We start from the raw sequence: 18640 nt of genomic DNA on the forward strand, positions 1-18640 counted from the left end.
TAGTTCAAGGGCGGCTAGTGGCCTCAGGAACCCAGTTTAGTTTTGTTTACCACTGTAGTATTTTCAGCTCAATTATTAACCTAATGAATTAAATGCGCACGTTTAAATGTCCACTCTTTTTCATGAAAATATTTTTTTTCTCATACTTACAAAATAAAAATTGGGCTGATTAACGATCAACTATATACAGTAGAATCCCGATAATCCGAGCCCCGGTTATCCCTGTTTCCGCTTTAACCGAGCTATCAAATATTTTAAGGATTTTTTTTTTTGCTCTAGTTTATTTTTTATTTTTAAAAATACCGCCGAAAAATAAATTGGAATTTTATCTTCCAAACACTCGGGAAAACAAAATCTAACAACTTGATCCCATGAAATGATCGTTAATATCGTCAATAATGAAAATGAACCTAGGGAAGATGATGAAGACAGTGACGATGAAAATCAACATATTAAAATCTCTCACACAGATGAACTTAAAGCTGTCGAAAATGCTTCTGAATACATAGAACAACAAAAAGAGGCGACACCAGCCTTCCTGTTATCCCTAAAAAATGGCGAAACATCGCTGCAGAAAAGCACCAAAGTTATGTAAAACAAAAAACGATTAAGGACTTTTTTTAAGTAAAAACTCTATAGTCTCGCAAAGTATACTTTTCAAGTTTTTTCAAGAAACCTTTTTAATAAGGAATTGTATGTGATATACTCGTATAAATTTTATATTTCTTAAATATATTACATTTATACCAACTCTTTTTCTTTCTTTTTTTATACTCCTCGTTATAACCGAGTTTTTCAGTTATCCGAGTTAGTCTTGGTCCACATTAACTCGGATAATCGGGACTCTACTGTACTAACTTAACACTGTCATCACGGCAATAACGTGCCCTAGTCCCACCCTCTATGCTTAGAGTTCCCCCTGCAGCGCTAAAACTGAAACAAGACGGAAATTCCTTTAAAACATGTTTATTTTACTTTAAAAAACAATAAAGCAATTGTAATCAATAACCATATTCGCTAATATAACAAAAATAGATCAATGAAAATTCCTAGAAGCGTCGTGAAGAAAGTATTAAATAGAAAATGAATATCAACCTTGGGATGAAAAGAATTAGACTTTTGATACAAAGTATGTCAACACCAGAAGAAAATCTCTGTTGATAGTTCTGTTAATTAATACTTTTTTTTAATAAAAAAAGAAATTCACAGACAAACTGTTTCGATAAATATTGTACGTCATAAATTTATTTTAATGCAGGTCCGCCTATTAATGGGCTTCTAAATAATAGACGCGTATAATAGACCCGTATTAATAGGCAAAGTGTCATTTCTAATGTTAATAAAATCAGGGGGGAATACTCACGACCTTGAGCTTTATAGAGTATTGAAAGTACCATGGTGTTCCAGTGAGATGAGTTTTCTGTACAAGTCTCGAGATGTATTGGATACTAAAATATTAAAAAAACATGCATATGAATTATTTATACATTATGGATTCATATAACTGTCAACTACAACACGAAAGAAAATATAAACAAAAATAGACACTTATTAAATGTCAATGGTATAAGAAAAGGCAAAGCTTGGTAGGGCGTTGGGCCCCTGTCCGAGATGTCGTGAGTTCCATTCCCACCGGCCAAAGAGTATCCGTGTAGTAAATGGTGAGTGGTTCACGTTAAATGTGTTGAGTCACAAAGTTCTCCGTGTTCCAATTACAAATCAATAGCTCCGCAGGCACTGAATTAGAGATTGATCATTCTCTACTTTCAAGCCAAAATTAGAATCTGTGACTGTATGAATGTGTCCGCTCTTTAAATGGGCCGTGACGTGTGTGTGGATGAAGTCACATGCTTAGCCATAAATGGCGAAACTGAAAAGCGAAAAATGCACTCTCTGCCCTTAAATTCACTTGGTTGTACTGACATTAGAAACAACAACAACAAGAAAAGACATGCAACGTTATTATTGAATAATTTTAATATAATAAGTTACTTATTTTGGCATACAGTTTTTATAAGTATCTCATTAAAGATTCTTATTAATTCTTCTGCTGTTATTGATGAAATTTTAACATTAAGTAAAGTGGAAATGCCATCACCCCAATTTCTACTTAGGTCAAACTCCGAAGTTGGGGATTGGAGTGCTCGACGAATGCAATTTGTTTTAATTATACAGAAAATATGAAGGAAAAGAGTTTAAAATGACGCGAAAATTAAGTTTTAAAGCTTAGTTTATTGCTGAGTTCAAAAGTTTCATAATCTTCAGATAGTGAAGTAAATAAACCACATTGAAAGTTTAATAAGGGAAAACAACCTAAGCATTATATTATGTCTTCGTGTCGAAATTGAGAGGATTACATTAGAATAGCTGTCAACAACTTTTACATACTATTTCCAAGCGACTTTCTTAGCAGAACTTATCTGAATGATTATTACATTTAATATTATACTAACTCCTCTTCTCTACCTTCCATGAAAGACCATAACCTTCTTTACTTTACAGCTCCATTTCTTCCTATTTTGCCCTTTATCTTCCAATATTTCATTTTTCTTATTTTTTATAAAAATTAGCCATCACTAATATTTATTTGCCAACAAACCATAAATATTATCAATTTTATCACAATTATCATTAATTTTAACCGCACAATTATCACATTTTATCACATTTTCGTTAGCATTACAAAATCTTATTTTTTTATTTCTAAGTATTAGTGATTAAAATCATTTTACAAAATTTTTTAAATTGAATATTAACCCTTTCGCGCCGACTGTCACAAATACGTGACAGTATGAAACCGTATCAACCAGGGTAAAAAGATAAAGCTGGTAATCAAATTAATTATTTAGCACAGTTTGTTTGTGGGCGGAGTTATAATTGTTTGATTTATTTAATTCACCGTTACTTTGTTCAAAATAAAACTATTTAGTTATACTTTGAATTAACATTGATTATATGTATGATTAAACTAACAATAATTAAGATAAAAGCAAAGTAAGTCTGTCAAATTAGTAGCGACTACATTTAAGTTACCGTTTTTTATTTAATTACATCCTGATTCTGATTTTGTACGAATGCTTTTCTGAATCACCCGTCCCCAAGGGGTTAAAGCTACTGTTGAAAAAAAAATTCAAAGTTCAAAAACAGTTCGCAGTGATGTATGCGGTATTAAAATTTTGGTTAACTGTAAGACGCATTTTAGTTAACTGTAAGGCACATTTGTTAAAACTAGATGGATTTTACGGAGGAAACATTAAAACTAGGGAAATTGCTATGAAATAAAAAGAATAAATACTTCATACCACTAAAAAGCTAGAAAAAGATTTTAAAAGAGCGTCAAATGTTTCCTGTGCAGTCTTGCATTTCAGGTAAGGAAAGTCGTAATTTTCAACCTTTTTTCTTGTATTTTCAGCAGCAGCATTATAATAAAATAGGTCCTAAAAATATGAATGAGAAAAAAAAATAGCAAAGTATCAGGTGGTATACCATGCATAAAGAGAATTTTATACAAGTTTTTAAATATAAGTTTTTCAAAGGTGATCAATTATTATTGAATTGCTCATTAATGTTTCCAGATGATGCTCATTAATGTTAATGTTGCCTCAAACCCTTCATATATTTTCATCTAACATATTTTATCTAGAGTCTGACTAACATAATGAATAATTCTGCACAATGAATACATAAGTTACACTATCACATTTCCAGATAAGTTTTTTTTTTCCAAATTTCTTTTAGTCAACAGCTCTATTCCCAGAAACGTCTTTTTCCTTGAATGAGAAAAAGGCTTTCCTGAACATTTTATAACCCACCTATTGTTTAGCAAATCGGCAGAACAGGAAGAATGTTTTTCATCAATATATTTATTTTATCTAGTTTGTGACTAACATAATGCATAACATAACATAACATAATGAATAATTCTACTTCCAGCAATCCCAGAAACGTCTTTTTTCCCTACTTGGAAACTTTTTAACCCACCTACAGTTTAGAAAAATGGGCAAATCTGGGAGAATATTTATCATCAATATACTACGAGGGTTGCTATTTATATTTCTGGCCTAATAATGAGACAATCAAATATGTAGGATTGAAATTGATTTTATTGTTTTTCAAAATATTCTCCATGATGATCAATACACTTTTGCATGCGTTTGAACCAATTTTCAAAGCACTTTTTCCAGTCCGATTGAGGTAACTCCAAAACATGCGTTTTGAATGCATCAACCGCTTCTTCAGGGGTCGAAAATCGTTGTCCACGTAATTTATTTTTGATGTGTGGGAATAAGAAGAAGTCATTGGGTGCCAAATCAGGGCTGTACGGCGGATGACCCATCAGTTCGATCTTTCGCTCCGTCAGAAATGCCTTTGTTTGAGTCGATATGTGAGAGCTCGCATTGTCATGATGAAGAATGATTCGCCTGTTCTTCTGCTTTCTTCGAATTTCTCCGATGACTTCTGGCAAACAAATGGTCGTGTACCATTCAGAATTGACCGTCCTGCGTTGCTCTAACGCCACTGTTGCCACATGACCGTTAATGCCGAAGAAACAGGCAATCATTTGTTTCGATGTGCTTCTTCCTCGAACAACTTTTGTTGGTTTTGCCTCGTCTTGGAAGACCCATACAGTTGATTGCTGTTTTGTTTCCGGCTCATATGCATGGATACATGATTCGTCACCAGTGTAGATGTTATACACAGCCTTTGATGTAACTTGAACGTATTTTTCCAACATTTCCTTGCACCAATCGACACGAGCCTTGTTTTGAGCGTTTGTCAGATTATGCGGGATCCAACGTGAACAAATTTTTTTTACGCTCAAGTGTTCATGCAATATTTTATTGATGCTAGTCATACTAATGTCCAGAGACGCCTCTATCTCACGGTATGTCGCATGACGATCTTGCTTAATCAGTTCACGCACAGTATCGATCTTTTCTGGCACAACAACGGATTTTGGACTACCTGCACGGGATTCGTCCTGGATCGAACATCGACCACGATTAAATTCGTTATACCAATTTTTTACAGTGCTGTAGGATGGCGCTTTATCGCTGAATAAAGAATTAGGTTCATCGAAGCACTCTTGTCTTGACAATCCACGTCGAAAGTTATGAAAAATAATGGCACGAAAATGTTCACGATTCAATTCCATTTTTTTGAAAGAGAAGAACTTTTCAATTTACTGTCAAAAACACAAATGAAGCTATAATGGTAAATTTTCTGCTGAATTTATGTTTAAAAATATCAAACTTTCGATTAAAATCGTCTGCGGTCGCCTAGCAACACTTACTGTTGCCAAGGCCAGAAATATAAATAGCAACCCTCGTATTTAGCTATGTAATAATATGGAGAAAAAAAAGGGTTTCGCTGTGTGGAAAAGACTGCAGGTTAAAAAAAAAAAAAGACGTGCAGAAACGTCAATGCGTTAAAAGGTGGGCTGTCATTATATTGCTTCAAACAATACACAGATTTTCCTCCTATGTTATATATTTTATCTAGTTTGTGACTAACATAATGAATAACATAATGAACAATTCTACACAATGAATACATAAATTACACAATCACATTTCCATATAAGCCTTTTTGTTTTAAATTTCTGTTAGTCAACAGCTCCATTCCCAGAAACATCTTTTTTCCCTAATTGGGAAACAGAGTTTCCTGAACGTTTTTCAAAACGTGAGTTGTCATGATACTGCCTCAAACATTACACATATTTTCAGTTTACGTTATATATGTTATCTACTTTATGACTAACATAATCAATAATTCAATACTATGAGTAACATAGTTTTTCACTGTTATGAAATACAAGTGTTGTATAAAAATATGGAAACTTTCTGTAAATAATATTTCTTTTGGCATCGAATCTTCCTTTTTTTTAGGAAATTAATATCGTTATTTTTAATACCACCATAACTTTAAAAGCAATGATAAAAGACTTTTTAGGTGCAGTACCATCAATGAGTCAATATAATGGTTATCATTATATTGTCTCAAATAAATAAATTAATTTTTAATAAATATCGCTATTATAAAATATCGTTACCTTTATTTTAAATAGATATCGTTATCTCATAGAATGATTATCAAAACTTCAAGTATTAAATCAAAGATATCTTACAAACTTGCTACGCTTATTTATTAATGGTCCGAATTTTGCATGGGTTGAAAGACATTCTTTTTCAAACTGTCAAGCACATCTTTCAAATTGGGCCAACAGTTTCGCGAAGAAAAATCTCCCAAAACATTTGTTGCAAAAAAAAAAAATCTTTACATTGTGTTAGTAAAGAAGTGTTTCTATTATTTTGATCAATCCATGTACATATATGAAACAGTGGTGGCTCTGTGAATAGAGCACTCTCTTCCTTATTAAGTGACCCAGGATCCCCAGCGATAGCTGATCAGTACGAATTCCGTTTCCACCTTGCACCGAACATAGTGCTGACGTAAAATATCCTCAGTGGCAGTTGAATCATGAACTGGACTCCGCTTTCCCATCAGCTGACCGTGGGTGGTTTTCGTGGTTTTCCTGAACATGAAACACAAATCTGGGTTAGTTCATTCCAAAAGTCTTTCATTAAGGTAAATTTCTTCCAGTGCTTGATTTAAGAGTTCCCTTGTCTTCTGGATTGGGTTCAAAATTACAAAATTACAGTAACTCAAATATTGGTCCAGCTGTTCAACGACGGTTATAAAATAAAATAAAACCCCGGTATATGCATCATTACAAAGTAATAATGATATTATGAAATGTATTAATGTAGTTATGCATTAATGCATAAAGACATTCCTCATAAACACATTAATATACGTTACAGATTTATATGTCAATGAATTTATATATTAATGTATAATAATAACATATTTGGTCACTACCTTTACAAATTTTAAGGTACTTCGTATTGTAGTCTTTGGAGCATCAGGTACTTTCAATTTTGTGACTTCTATTAAGTCTGGATCATCCAAAATTCTTCCAAACATGCTGATACTGAATCCTTTAGAAAATAATGTATCGTGTCCATACCTAGCAATTAGCTGGAATTAAGTAAAACATCTGCAATAAGTTGTTTCATATAAATTCTGCAAGAACTTATTAGTTAATTAACAGCATCCTGCAACAATTGAATGTTAAAATCTCAAATTATTTGGTTTTATCTGAAGAGTAGACACCCGCTTCTGTACCTGGTGAGTCTATTTTTTAAAAATATTTTTAATGAAGTAACGTGCTGCCTAACATTGACATTGATCTTTCTTGCAACAAGCAGTGGGGACTCCTATTTGTGATTGGGTACTTTCAGTTCAAAAAGTAGAAGATCACGGATACCCACACGTGATCTATGACGTCAGCGAAAAGTGATCGTTTATAAGCAAACTGGCATGTTAAAGTTAAACAAAGTTTCTCCACATAAGTTAGAATGTATATAACGTGAAGTTAATTAAATACAGCACTTCATCGCACATGGGATTTATTGAAATGTAATCCTTTTTCCTTTACGTCTATTACTTAAATTTTATTGAAATTTTTTTGGTTTTTTTATTATTTTTTAATGTATTATTTTAGTTTAATGTATTTAATTTAATTTTATTTTAATGTATTTAATTTTATTTTTTTTTAATGTATTTAATTTAATTTAATTTTAATGTATTTAATTTAATTTTGTTTTAATGTATTTAATATAATTTTAATTTTATTTTATTTTAATGTATTGTTTTTTCAATGCATTTTATTGTTTTGTCGTGATAGAATTTTGCTTTGCGTGCCAAGTAACTTCTAAGCATAATTAGTTTATATATAATCTACATGGTTTCATTCAAGTCTTTATGTTAAGTGAGAAGTAGTAAAATAATTGAAATCTTATAAATAGAATGTATCACTTAAGATAACAGATACATGACGGGCTTGTCTTCCTCAAAATAGAATAGAAAAGACACCATTTGTGTTTCTTGCAACAATTATATTACAATAATAATAGTAGGAATATCTCGGTACAGTTATTATTATTGTTTCAATTGTTAGCACTCTTGCTTCTTTGTTTATTTTTTTATATAGATCAATTAAGCAAAATTCTAATCTTAAAATTCCAATATCTTAGGAAATTCATTAATTTAAAAATAATAGAATACAAAAAGAAAATGAATTTTTTAAACTAATTTACTTTAGAAAATACCTTGAAATTTGAAATTTTCGAACAAGTCTAATAATAGTATACAATATTTCTCTATCATACCCACATCATAAAAGCAGGTATCATAAAAATTATCATGAAAATAGACTGATTAATTGAAAAAAAATATTATTTTGATAAGTATTTTGTTTAACTCGGTGAATATTAAGTCATAGTTTAATTATTCTCATTTAGGCTGTGTTTAATTGAATAAAAACAAAAATATCAATAAGAAATTACCTCAGGAACAGGCATAACAATTTGGTTGTAAAATTGCTGTAAAATTATCGGATAATAAAAACTTTTAGCCCAGGCTGCCGCTTGTTCATCTATTAATCCTTGTTTCTAAAATAAAATAAAAGCAATGTCGATAAAAAACTCTTTGACAACCGAATTAGTTTTAATGTTTAGATAATTTGGGTGTTATTAACAGAATATAAAGTATTTACTTAAATAATGCTCGAGAAATAATATTACGCAAAATGTAAAATTAACATTAAGAGGTCCAAACTTTGGATTTTCCTTTGCACTCCAATATCACCTCTAAAACCGATGTCACCTCTAAAACTTGAAATTTTTATATTTTAATAATTACTAATATTTATATTACTAATTTAATATAATTTTATATTTTAATAATTAATTTTAATAATTAACAATTATATTTTAATAGTTTTAATTGAAATTTTTATACATAGATAATTAATAATAAGTAACCACTAAGGAAATTCAGAAATTATATAAAATAAATCTGTAATTTAAATGAATTAGTGTTTGCGTTACTAGTTCAAACAGTATATTAAACTACTCAGATAGAAAAAGGCTTTAAAAAACACATTTATTAACTTATTTCTTTTTCATAAGCATTATAATAATATAGAGAATAAGAATTTTCAGTATGGAATCTCTGTCTTCACTTATGTTACCATGAATTTCCCTTGTTTCACAAAAAGACATATAACCATTGAACATGAAATTAAATTTATTAATTAGAGAATATATGATGTACAATTAATCTAACATTTTTTTTACATAAAAGTGATACATTTTACTTACGATATAAGCAACCATGTAATATTTGCATAATAATTCTACCCCTAAGGGTGATGTTGCACCTGGCATAACTTCTCTGGAAATAAATTAAATATTCATCCATTTTGGAAATGTGACGATATTTGTGTTAGCTATTATAAAAAAATAAGTATATATATATATATATATATATATATATATATATTCATTGAGACTAAAATTTGGAAACATTTTCATTAGTTTTTATATAAAGAAAAAAAACTATTAAAAGAATCGTTAAAGAACTTCCAAATTAGTTTATATTCTTTATTATTAATAATTAGCAATTTTTTAAGGAAAATTCCTTTTTCTTTACATTTTAATGCCAATTATTTAATGGTCATTACTTTAATTGATGATAGTAGGAGCATTTTTACGAATTACATTTTGTTTTTCTACAGACACGGACACGAAGATGATTACTAGACAATTCATGAATAATCCAGCAATTGATTTGCTGCGCTAAATTTACCCCAGTAAAAAAAAAAAATTATTTTATAAATCACTCGTCCCTGAAATATTCCAAATTAATTCATTACAATGAATAATATCCTGAAATAGATAATTTCATTCAAAAATAACTTGGTCCTTAATCCTTTCAAATCATTTCAATCCTAAATCTATCAAATCATTTCAATCCTAAATCTATCAAATCATTAAAAACATAAAACGAGCGATATCTCAATATAAAAAGTTTTGTTTTAAAATCTCTAAAACCTTTCGAATCACTTAAAAATTACAATGAGTGATTACGTGACATAAAAAGTTGTAGTTTAAAAAAGTTCCCAAAATCTTTCGAGACCCATAAAAATTAAAACCAATGGTACCCCGACATATAAAGCTTTAATTTAAAATAAATCGTCCATAATTGTCATAAAGTCCTTCGAATCAGTTAAAAATTAGAATGAAATATATTCGGACATGAGTTTTTATTTCAAAATCAATGGTCCTTAAAATCTTCTGAATTACTTAAAAATTCAAAAGTATACCTTCTCTATAAGTTAAAAATAAAATTTGTCTGTTTTGAATATTTAAAGTCTTACAATTTAACAAAATGCTTACCCCACATTTGCTACAGTGAAGTAATCTCTTTCACTTCTCAGAATACAATCAAATTCATGCTTTAACTCAAATTCAGTAAGCGATCCTCCACTTGTGACTGGTCGACTCTAAAAATAAATAAACGAAATTCGAACTTATTATTTTTTTATATTTTCAATCGGGTGTGCAGTTTCACTATCTAGCTCCCATCAAAATGAGGGGGTGACGTTTCGCCCTCAGATTTATCGTGCCCGTGATTTTTCCTGCCTGGAGTATTCAAAAGTAATGCATCAAGAAATTTAAACTATTTATCTCTTGTTTCCAGAATCTTGTTTATCTCTTAATTTATACACCAGGTGGCAGCTCCAAACTATTATTAATGTATTCATAGATTACAGCTCTTATGACCGGGTTGTTCAAAAGTATGTTACGTCTCCCGCATTTTAGAAGAGTTACATTTTTGGCGTATGAAATGATATCAAAATTAAATTCATTGTGGTAACATTTTTAATTTTAAAAATTTGAATTAAAAAGAATTTTGAACACAACTAACAAAAAAAAAACATATATGCTGAAAACTTAATAAATATTTCATAAAGTAAAATTTCAAAAAATTTCTTTACTCAAAGTACAGATTTTGGCTACTATGAATGAATAACTCACCTGGAGAAGATATATTTTATTGTTTAATAAACCCCATTCAATGTCTCTGGATGAGTGGTAAAATTGCTCCACCTGAATCAAGAATAAAAAATTTAAAAAAAAAAAAACAGTTTAAAATTACATATATACAGTTTAAAATTACATAAAGCTGTTTTTCGAAGGCTCTGTCATAATATGAAACGATGTTTTTCTGCGAAAAATATGCTAGTTTTACAGCATGATGGTGCTGTGAGTTCGCAACAGTTACTCATGACGGTTAGGTCAATTTCATCCTTTCTAAAACCAGCGGTGTCTACGCTTATTTTGAAAATGGTGCACAGCGTCAGTACGGAGAAAAGCCAAGGTTTTATGAAAATGAAGAGCTTTTGTGGACTAAATTTTTATTGTTTATGTTATGTACTTACTCTAATGCTACCCTACCAGGGCTCATAAAAATTTGCAAAACTGAAAATACGGTAGTGGTTTTGATAATTTTTGACTAGGTGGAAAAATATCACCAAATTGACGGTTTTTAAAAAGTATAATAACTTTTAAAATATTTAAGTTGTCTATTCTAAAGCCCAGATAATTCTTCACGGCAGGATTATATAGGTAGTTTAAATATCACAGCATGATGATGATAATGATTATCGACGATCTGTTTGAGAGCTTTTCGCAATTTGCAGCTTATAGCTCGCTTATGTCCAAGGTAGCAGAGATAAGGGGATGATTATAGTATGCGGATAGATTTTAGGTAATGCATAAGAAATTGCAGTTTGCGTTTATCCGTTGTGTCCATAAGGTATGAAAACGACAATGCCCCAGGTTCAATCTGTATTTTTAGAGTGGTGCGCTGTTGATCAAAGAGAGGGCATTCTAGAATAGTGTGATCAATATCGGAGATGGAACCGCAGTTGCATTTATTGTCTGGAGCGAGTCCAAAACGGAATAACTTTGCTTTAGTTGAATAGGATCTAGTGCGGGGAAGAGAACGTAACGTCTTGGTGCCTGCTGAAGAGGGATAGAAGTTCGTTTTTATTTTGGCTGAGATGAAGAAAATCAATGAAGTATTTGCTATTCTTGAAGATTGATTGCCTGGATAGCTGGTGGATTCGCTTAATTGATTGATAAGTATCTTCTATGGTAAATCTATCATAAATTCTCGGTCTGGAGAGCGCTGCTTTTGCCAGCTCGTCAGCGATTTCACTGCCGAGAATCCCGGAGTGGCCAGGGACCCATGCTATATCCACAGATTGGCATGCGGATGGAAGCGCTTCCATCGAGACTATGGTTTGGTGTATGATTCCTTGTGAAGAGTCTGTAACAGAATTTAGAGCAGTCAAAACGGAGAGTGAGTCTATAAAAATTATAATTCGCGAACTTGTAGGGCATTTTTGAAGTGCTAATAATATAGCTATTCCATCAGCTGTGAAGACCGAGCAAATGGATGGATCGGATCCAGAAATGGCTGACCCGGAGCGGGAGTTGTATATTGCCTCTCCTGCCTTGTCTGATGTTCGGGAGGCATCTGTATAGATCAGAGTGTGATGTGGCCAATTATTGCGGACAAAGTCTCAGAATATGGTGGGTATTAAGTTCGGTGGTAGATTCTTGTTTTGATAGGGGAGTCTAGATTTGATTTTTCGGAGTTCGATGGTGCATTTTAATCATATGATTAATGGTTATGCCGTGATCGTTTAGGCAGTTTCTTGCTTGTATGGGGAGCGCTGATCTCTTGTGGGTATTCGGAATAAGCAGATTCTGGTATGTTATTGCCCTCAGTGACTGATAATGGATTTGTCTGACATAAAACAGCATGGAGATCATGTTATGGCTTTCTTGGAGATTCGGACAGCCTGCCTCCCGGTAAAGTAGCTGTAGTGGAGTCTACTTCGGGAGGCCCGTAGCTGTCCGCAAGGCAGCACGGCACGCCGTGTTGAGTATCTTGCGTTCACTTTTGCTGGCGAGGGAGTGCAGATGACAGCCGAAATCAAGCGTAGGCGTAATGTATGACTAGACAATTCGGAGTAAGTGGAAGGAGCGTGCTCCCCAGGAGTTTCTTGATATACATTTTAGAATGTTAAGCTTTTTTAGTGTGGAAATTCTTTTCTCCTGAAAATGATGGCGGTAGCTGAGGTTAGATGAAAAGTAAACCCGTAGAATGCGGATATGTGGCGTCCATATGATGGTTTCTCCCTGGAAGTGCTGGGTGGGACGGGATTCGATGGCTTTATAGGAGAAATCTATTGCTCCAAGGACCAAGATTTGTTAAATAAGGACAGCAGAGTGTTGAGGGATTCGTCATCGAGCTTCTTTAACATACAGGTTGAGATTCTGTCCGGACCTGGTGTAGTTGATTTGGCAAAGGATATGACTGTTTGGAGTTCCACGAGTTGAAAAGGCTCTGATAGAGGTCTGATTCGCTGGAGTCGTACGGTATGTACATAACGATTGGTTCTCTGGCGTAAAACTGACCAAATATTTTGACCTGTTGATTTACGTCAAAGATGTGCTGATTTCCCCGCAACAGGAAAAGATGGGAGTCAGACACATGAGATTGTGTGCGTTGACGATTTTTAAGTAACCTAAAGATGTTTGGGGAAGAGCCTAAGGAGTAACAAAGTTGAGAGCAGTATTTTTTGGATTCCTTTTTAATTGTGAGTCGGAGGTGAGCGACATAGCATAGCTTCAAGTGTAAGGCACTTAAACTATGTTTTTTTTCTTGGCGACAGAGCTTCAGAAAACAGCACTATTTAAATAAAATGTAAAATGATAAAACATTCACATGGCATATTTGTGTAACTTACTCTGATAGCTAATTTTCCAATATATATTGCTTTTTCTTCGTTTATACAAGCAACCGATTTAGAGTCATCCAGTAAATCTTCAACCTCTGTTCCTCCAGACTCTGAAAATTATAAAAATAGTTTTAAACGTTCGATATTTTCTTTTAAATTTTATAACCGGTGCTGAACAGCCGGCATAATCCTCAGTTTACGACTACCAATGTTCAACTCCGTAGCCTAGTAATATTGAACACAGCTCAGAAGACAAGGTGACTCCTGAATAAAGCGTTGGGACAAGCTAGCCTGCAGCGGAGTTCTTCATGATGAAACTAAACCGAATTTGTGTTACACAGAGAGTAAAACCACAAAAGAATCTCACGGTTAGCCGAGGAGATTCTAACTCGGCGAACCAGGAGTAGAATTTGTATCAAGCAGCTACCGTTGAGATTCTAACCTGGATCACCTCATTGAGAAGTGAACCCTCTGTTCCCTGAGCCGATGCTGCTCTGATGTAAGGCCAGTTCCCCGACCCCTACACAGTCCGGTCTGCTGATAGAGAAATATTATTGGGAGTTAAAAGTCTTATCGGTGCATAACGAGTGAAAACTTTTGCATCTCTAGCTTATTTCTGCTGCTAACAGTCGAAACACGAATTACACAAAAGCGAAGAAACAATTCACTTAGAAGACTTCTGTCTCAGTTACTTACAATGATGAAATTGTGATCTACTATTTAAACAAAACCTTAAAAAAAGTAACATGTTTGCTTATAAATGCAAATAGGGTCTGAATTATTCCTACCAAATTTGTTTAGTGAGGAGTTTTTTTTCTCTTTTTGAAAAAAATATCCGGCCACACACGTTGCTTCTTAGTATAAAGCCCCGGTCTACAATGGGTTAAAATAAACTCATCATGAATTTAAAAAAACAAAAATGACAGCTAAAATAAGAAAACAACTTTGATTGTATCCTTATAAATTAACACTATGCTAGATATAGAATAACCATGTTCCCACGGCAGGCAGAGAATAAATTGAACATAAAGAAATTTGTTTTAAATCTGTTAACGCAAAAATTAAATAATGTATCATAGATAAGTATTGGAATTTGTTTTTTTATTCAAGAATTTTACCTTTTAAAACAATTTTTTGGTGTTTGGATCCAACATTTACAGATTTGATTTTCAGTTCATTATTATCAAATCTTTCAAGCATAATTGTGTCCGGTTCAACAGATCCAGATACAACAGTCTAAAAAAGAAATCCATGTTTAAAATTGTCATTGCGAAATTCAGAAAGTTTTATGATGAAATTACAACAGTAAATAACATTGCTAGAAATTACTTATCTACTACATTAATAAGGTTTCGTTCGTCAAATTTGCATCCTATTGTAGTTTTATGGTACCAATTTTACGATTCATAGTTCTGAAATGATTAAGGATTTATCTCCGAAAGTTTTAAAAAACCGGTAGCAAATGAAATAGTAAAAGTTGTAGAACAGAAATAATTACATTACTTATTTTTTAGAGTTACCACGAGACAACTGTAATAAGGTTACGTTTCATACGGGATCCAAATATATATATATATATATATATATATATATATATATATATATATATATATATATATATATATATATATATATATATATATATATATATATATATATATATATATATATATATATATATATATATATATATATATATATATATATATATATATAACTAATATATAACTAATATATATATATATATCTATAATATATATATATATATATATATTAAATCTAACTAAACTCTTAGAAAAATAGTGAACATGCAAGTGATGTAGTTACCTCTCCTAATCCATAATTAGCCGTTATTGTGATAATATCCGGATTATTATTAACAGGGTCACATGTAAAGATAACGCCAGCAACTTCACAAGCCACCATTTCTTGAATGACAACAGCCATTGGAGAATTTAAAATCTGTCCATTTTGTCTGCAAACAACATAGGTAATTATAGAGTTAGTTGTGAGATAAGCCACATTTTTTACGCATAACAATGTTTCATAAAAAAATAATATTTTTCCCTGAAACGTTCCTATTTATACTTACTTTACTTTAAAATTTTCAAATCATAAATTTAAAAAAAACGTTATTATTTGAATTTTTTTAACATTTTTACAACTTTAAGTGATAGCTAAAACTAGAAAATGGCTGAAAGACAACAATGAGCCATTGGAGAATTTCAGATTTCTCCCTTTTGACTGCCAGCAACATATGTAATAAGAGAGTATATTACATATGTAAAATAAGCCACATTTTAAAACTTTTATAGTTGAATTTTTCTAACATTTTAACTTGAATTCGAAGTGATTGCTAAAACTAGAAAACTACCTAACATTTTTTAATTAATTATTTTCAGCTTGCCGCAATATATATATTTTTTTGTGTTTGCAGTATAATATTTGCATATCTATATTTTTAAAATTTTCAAATCATAAATTTAAAAAAAACGTTATTATTTGAATTTTTTTAACATTTTTACAACTTTAAGTGATAGCTAAAACTAGAAAATGGCTGAAAGACAACAATGAGCCATTGGAGAATTTCAGATTTCTCCCTTTTGACTGCCAGCAACATATGTAATAAGAGAGTATATTACATATGTAAAATAAGCCACATTTTAAAACTTTTATAATTGAATTTTTCTAACATTTTAACTTGAATTCGAAGTGATTGCTAAAACTAGAAAACTACCTAACATTTTTTAATTAATTATTTGCAGCTTGCCGCAATATATATATTTTTTTGTGTTTGCAGTATAATATTTGCATATCTATATTTTTAAAATTTTCAAATCATAAATTTAAAAAAAACGTTATTATTTGAATTTTTTTAACATTTTTACAACTTTAAGTGATAGCTAAAACTAGAAAATGGCTGAAAGACAACAATGAGCCATTGGAGAATTTCAGATTTCTCCCTTTTGACTGCCAGCAACATATGTAATAAGAGAGTATATTACATATGTAAAATAAGCCACATTTTAAAACTTTTATAATTGAATTTTTCTAACATTTTAACTTGAATTCGAAGTGATTGCTAAAACTAGAAAACTACCTAACATTTTTTAATTAATTATTTGCAGCTTGCCGCAATATATATATATTTTTTTTTTGTGTTTGCAGTATACTATTTGCATATCTATATTTTCAATGTAACTGCCTATTAAAAGTAAATGTGCGCGTGCGCGTGTGTGTGTGTGTGTGTGTGTAAATAAAAATTAAGTATATCTCATCAACAATTATATGGGATAATAAAATACGAACCTTTTGTACTCAACAGCTATATGTCCAAATTGAGAAGCCCAACATTTTTTGACTGCGTAGAATATCTGCATAAAAATAATTATGATTAAAACGTTAAAATTTACGAAATAATGAGTTAAATTGGCCTTATGAGCGATTTATAAAACAGAATAATATACCACTTAGCAATTCAAATATAGAGAAAAAAAATTGAAATGTAACATTGGGGGAAGGAGGGGTAATATAGGGTAGCTGCTCAAGACAAATTTCTAGATAGTACCTTCAAAAGAATTTGATGGTTTATGTTGGTTTCAATACGATTCTTCCTGATCCAGGGTATGTTGATGACCACCATCATATTCCAATTTATATGAAGTTTAAATGTTTTTTATGGCTCAACAAACTCCCATCATTACAAATTTTAAAATATTGTTTTAGTGCTATGATGGTAAACCTACGGTAAAAACTATGATGCTTGATTTTTAATTGACCAACTTCAACCATCAAATTTAGGTAGCAGATGCTGTCTACCATAATGATAGTTAAGCATCAAGTAATGTTTATATTCGTCGGACCAACATCAACCATCAAAATGTAATGGAAGATGTATGGACATTTCTACCATCAAGTTGTATTTATTAATATTGGACCAACAACAGCCATTGAAATATGATAAAATATGTTTTACTATGATGATGGTTCTACCATCATGTTATGTTTATTATTGTTGGACAACCAGCAACCATCGAAACAAGATGGAAAATCTTATTTTAGTATTGTGAGGGTTCATCCATCATGCTATTATCTTTATTATTTACATGGGATAACTTAGCTTAACATGGGGTGATACTCAGTCTTTATAATACCATCAAAGAATAAGTTAATTTTTGATAATATTAAGTTACAAACCAGTGACATATGATGATTCATAATAGATTACTTTTGTTGGGCCATTAAACAAAACCATCAAACCATGCTGGTTTTGCTCATATTGGTCCAATATAATGCTGTTCCAATTCATAATGTGGAGTTAGGCTGAGTCTTAAAGATACCATCAAAAAGTAATATGGTTTTTGATGGATGCTTGTGACTGTGACGAACTTGTTTGCGTTGATCCATCATAGAAAAATCATCGGAAAATTTTGTCTTAGGTAAGATTCAAAGACCTGTTAAGCCGTCGAATTATAGCAAAAAATGGTTATCCAAAAAAAGTAAAATTTTACGTAAACAAATCCGTTTCTTGTAAGAATATAATACCAACCACTTTTTACTAGATAAGAATGACTACGTAATTTTTATATAATATTTATGTCAACAATGCATTAAAATTTACTTAAGTTGAAACATTGAGTTATTTAAAAAAAATGGTTATCCAAAAAACAGAAGATTTTCTCAAATAAATTCGAAAGCAAATTTTAAATGGTAAATTTGATTTGTCAATAATTCGCAAAATACACGAAATCATTTTTACTAAATCTAAATAACAAATATTATTTCGTCTATCTTTGGTAAAATATGCGAAAGCAATCTTACTAAAGGGCAGTTGGCAAAATCCATTTCGTTAATATTACGTAAAATATACCAAAACGTTTTTTACCAAATATCTAAATTATAATATCATTCCTTCAA

At 31.2% G+C, this 18640-nt stretch overlaps 1 protein-coding gene across 1 annotated transcript in view; it reads right to left on the minus strand.

Annotated features, from left to right (window-relative positions):
- The window catches only part of LOC107436885 (uncharacterized), a 76049-nt gene that overhangs the window by 24193 nt on the left and 33216 nt on the right, over positions 1 to 18640 (minus strand). The window contains exons 17-27 of the mRNA XM_087149835.1: positions 17033 to 17097; positions 15551 to 15698; positions 14842 to 14959; positions 13733 to 13833; positions 10947 to 11018; positions 10305 to 10411; positions 9228 to 9300; positions 8412 to 8516; positions 6883 to 7041; positions 3303 to 3437; positions 1364 to 1448 (exon numbers count right to left, since the gene is read on the minus strand). Of these exons, the coding sequence (XP_087005961.1) occupies positions 1364 to 1448; positions 3303 to 3437; positions 6883 to 7041; positions 8412 to 8516; positions 9228 to 9300; positions 10305 to 10411; positions 10947 to 11018; positions 13733 to 13833; positions 14842 to 14959; positions 15551 to 15698; positions 17033 to 17097 (1168 nt within the window). The remainder of the gene's footprint in view (positions 1 to 1363; positions 1449 to 3302; positions 3438 to 6882; positions 7042 to 8411; positions 8517 to 9227; positions 9301 to 10304; positions 10412 to 10946; positions 11019 to 13732; positions 13834 to 14841; positions 14960 to 15550; positions 15699 to 17032; positions 17098 to 18640) is intronic.

This window comes from Parasteatoda tepidariorum, chromosome 8 (assembly GCF_982258835.1).
Source record: "Parasteatoda tepidariorum strain Cologne lab strain chromosome 8, Ptep-v5.0, whole genome shotgun sequence".
NCBI classification, from domain to species: Eukaryota; Metazoa; Arthropoda; class Arachnida; order Araneae; family Theridiidae; genus Parasteatoda; species Parasteatoda tepidariorum.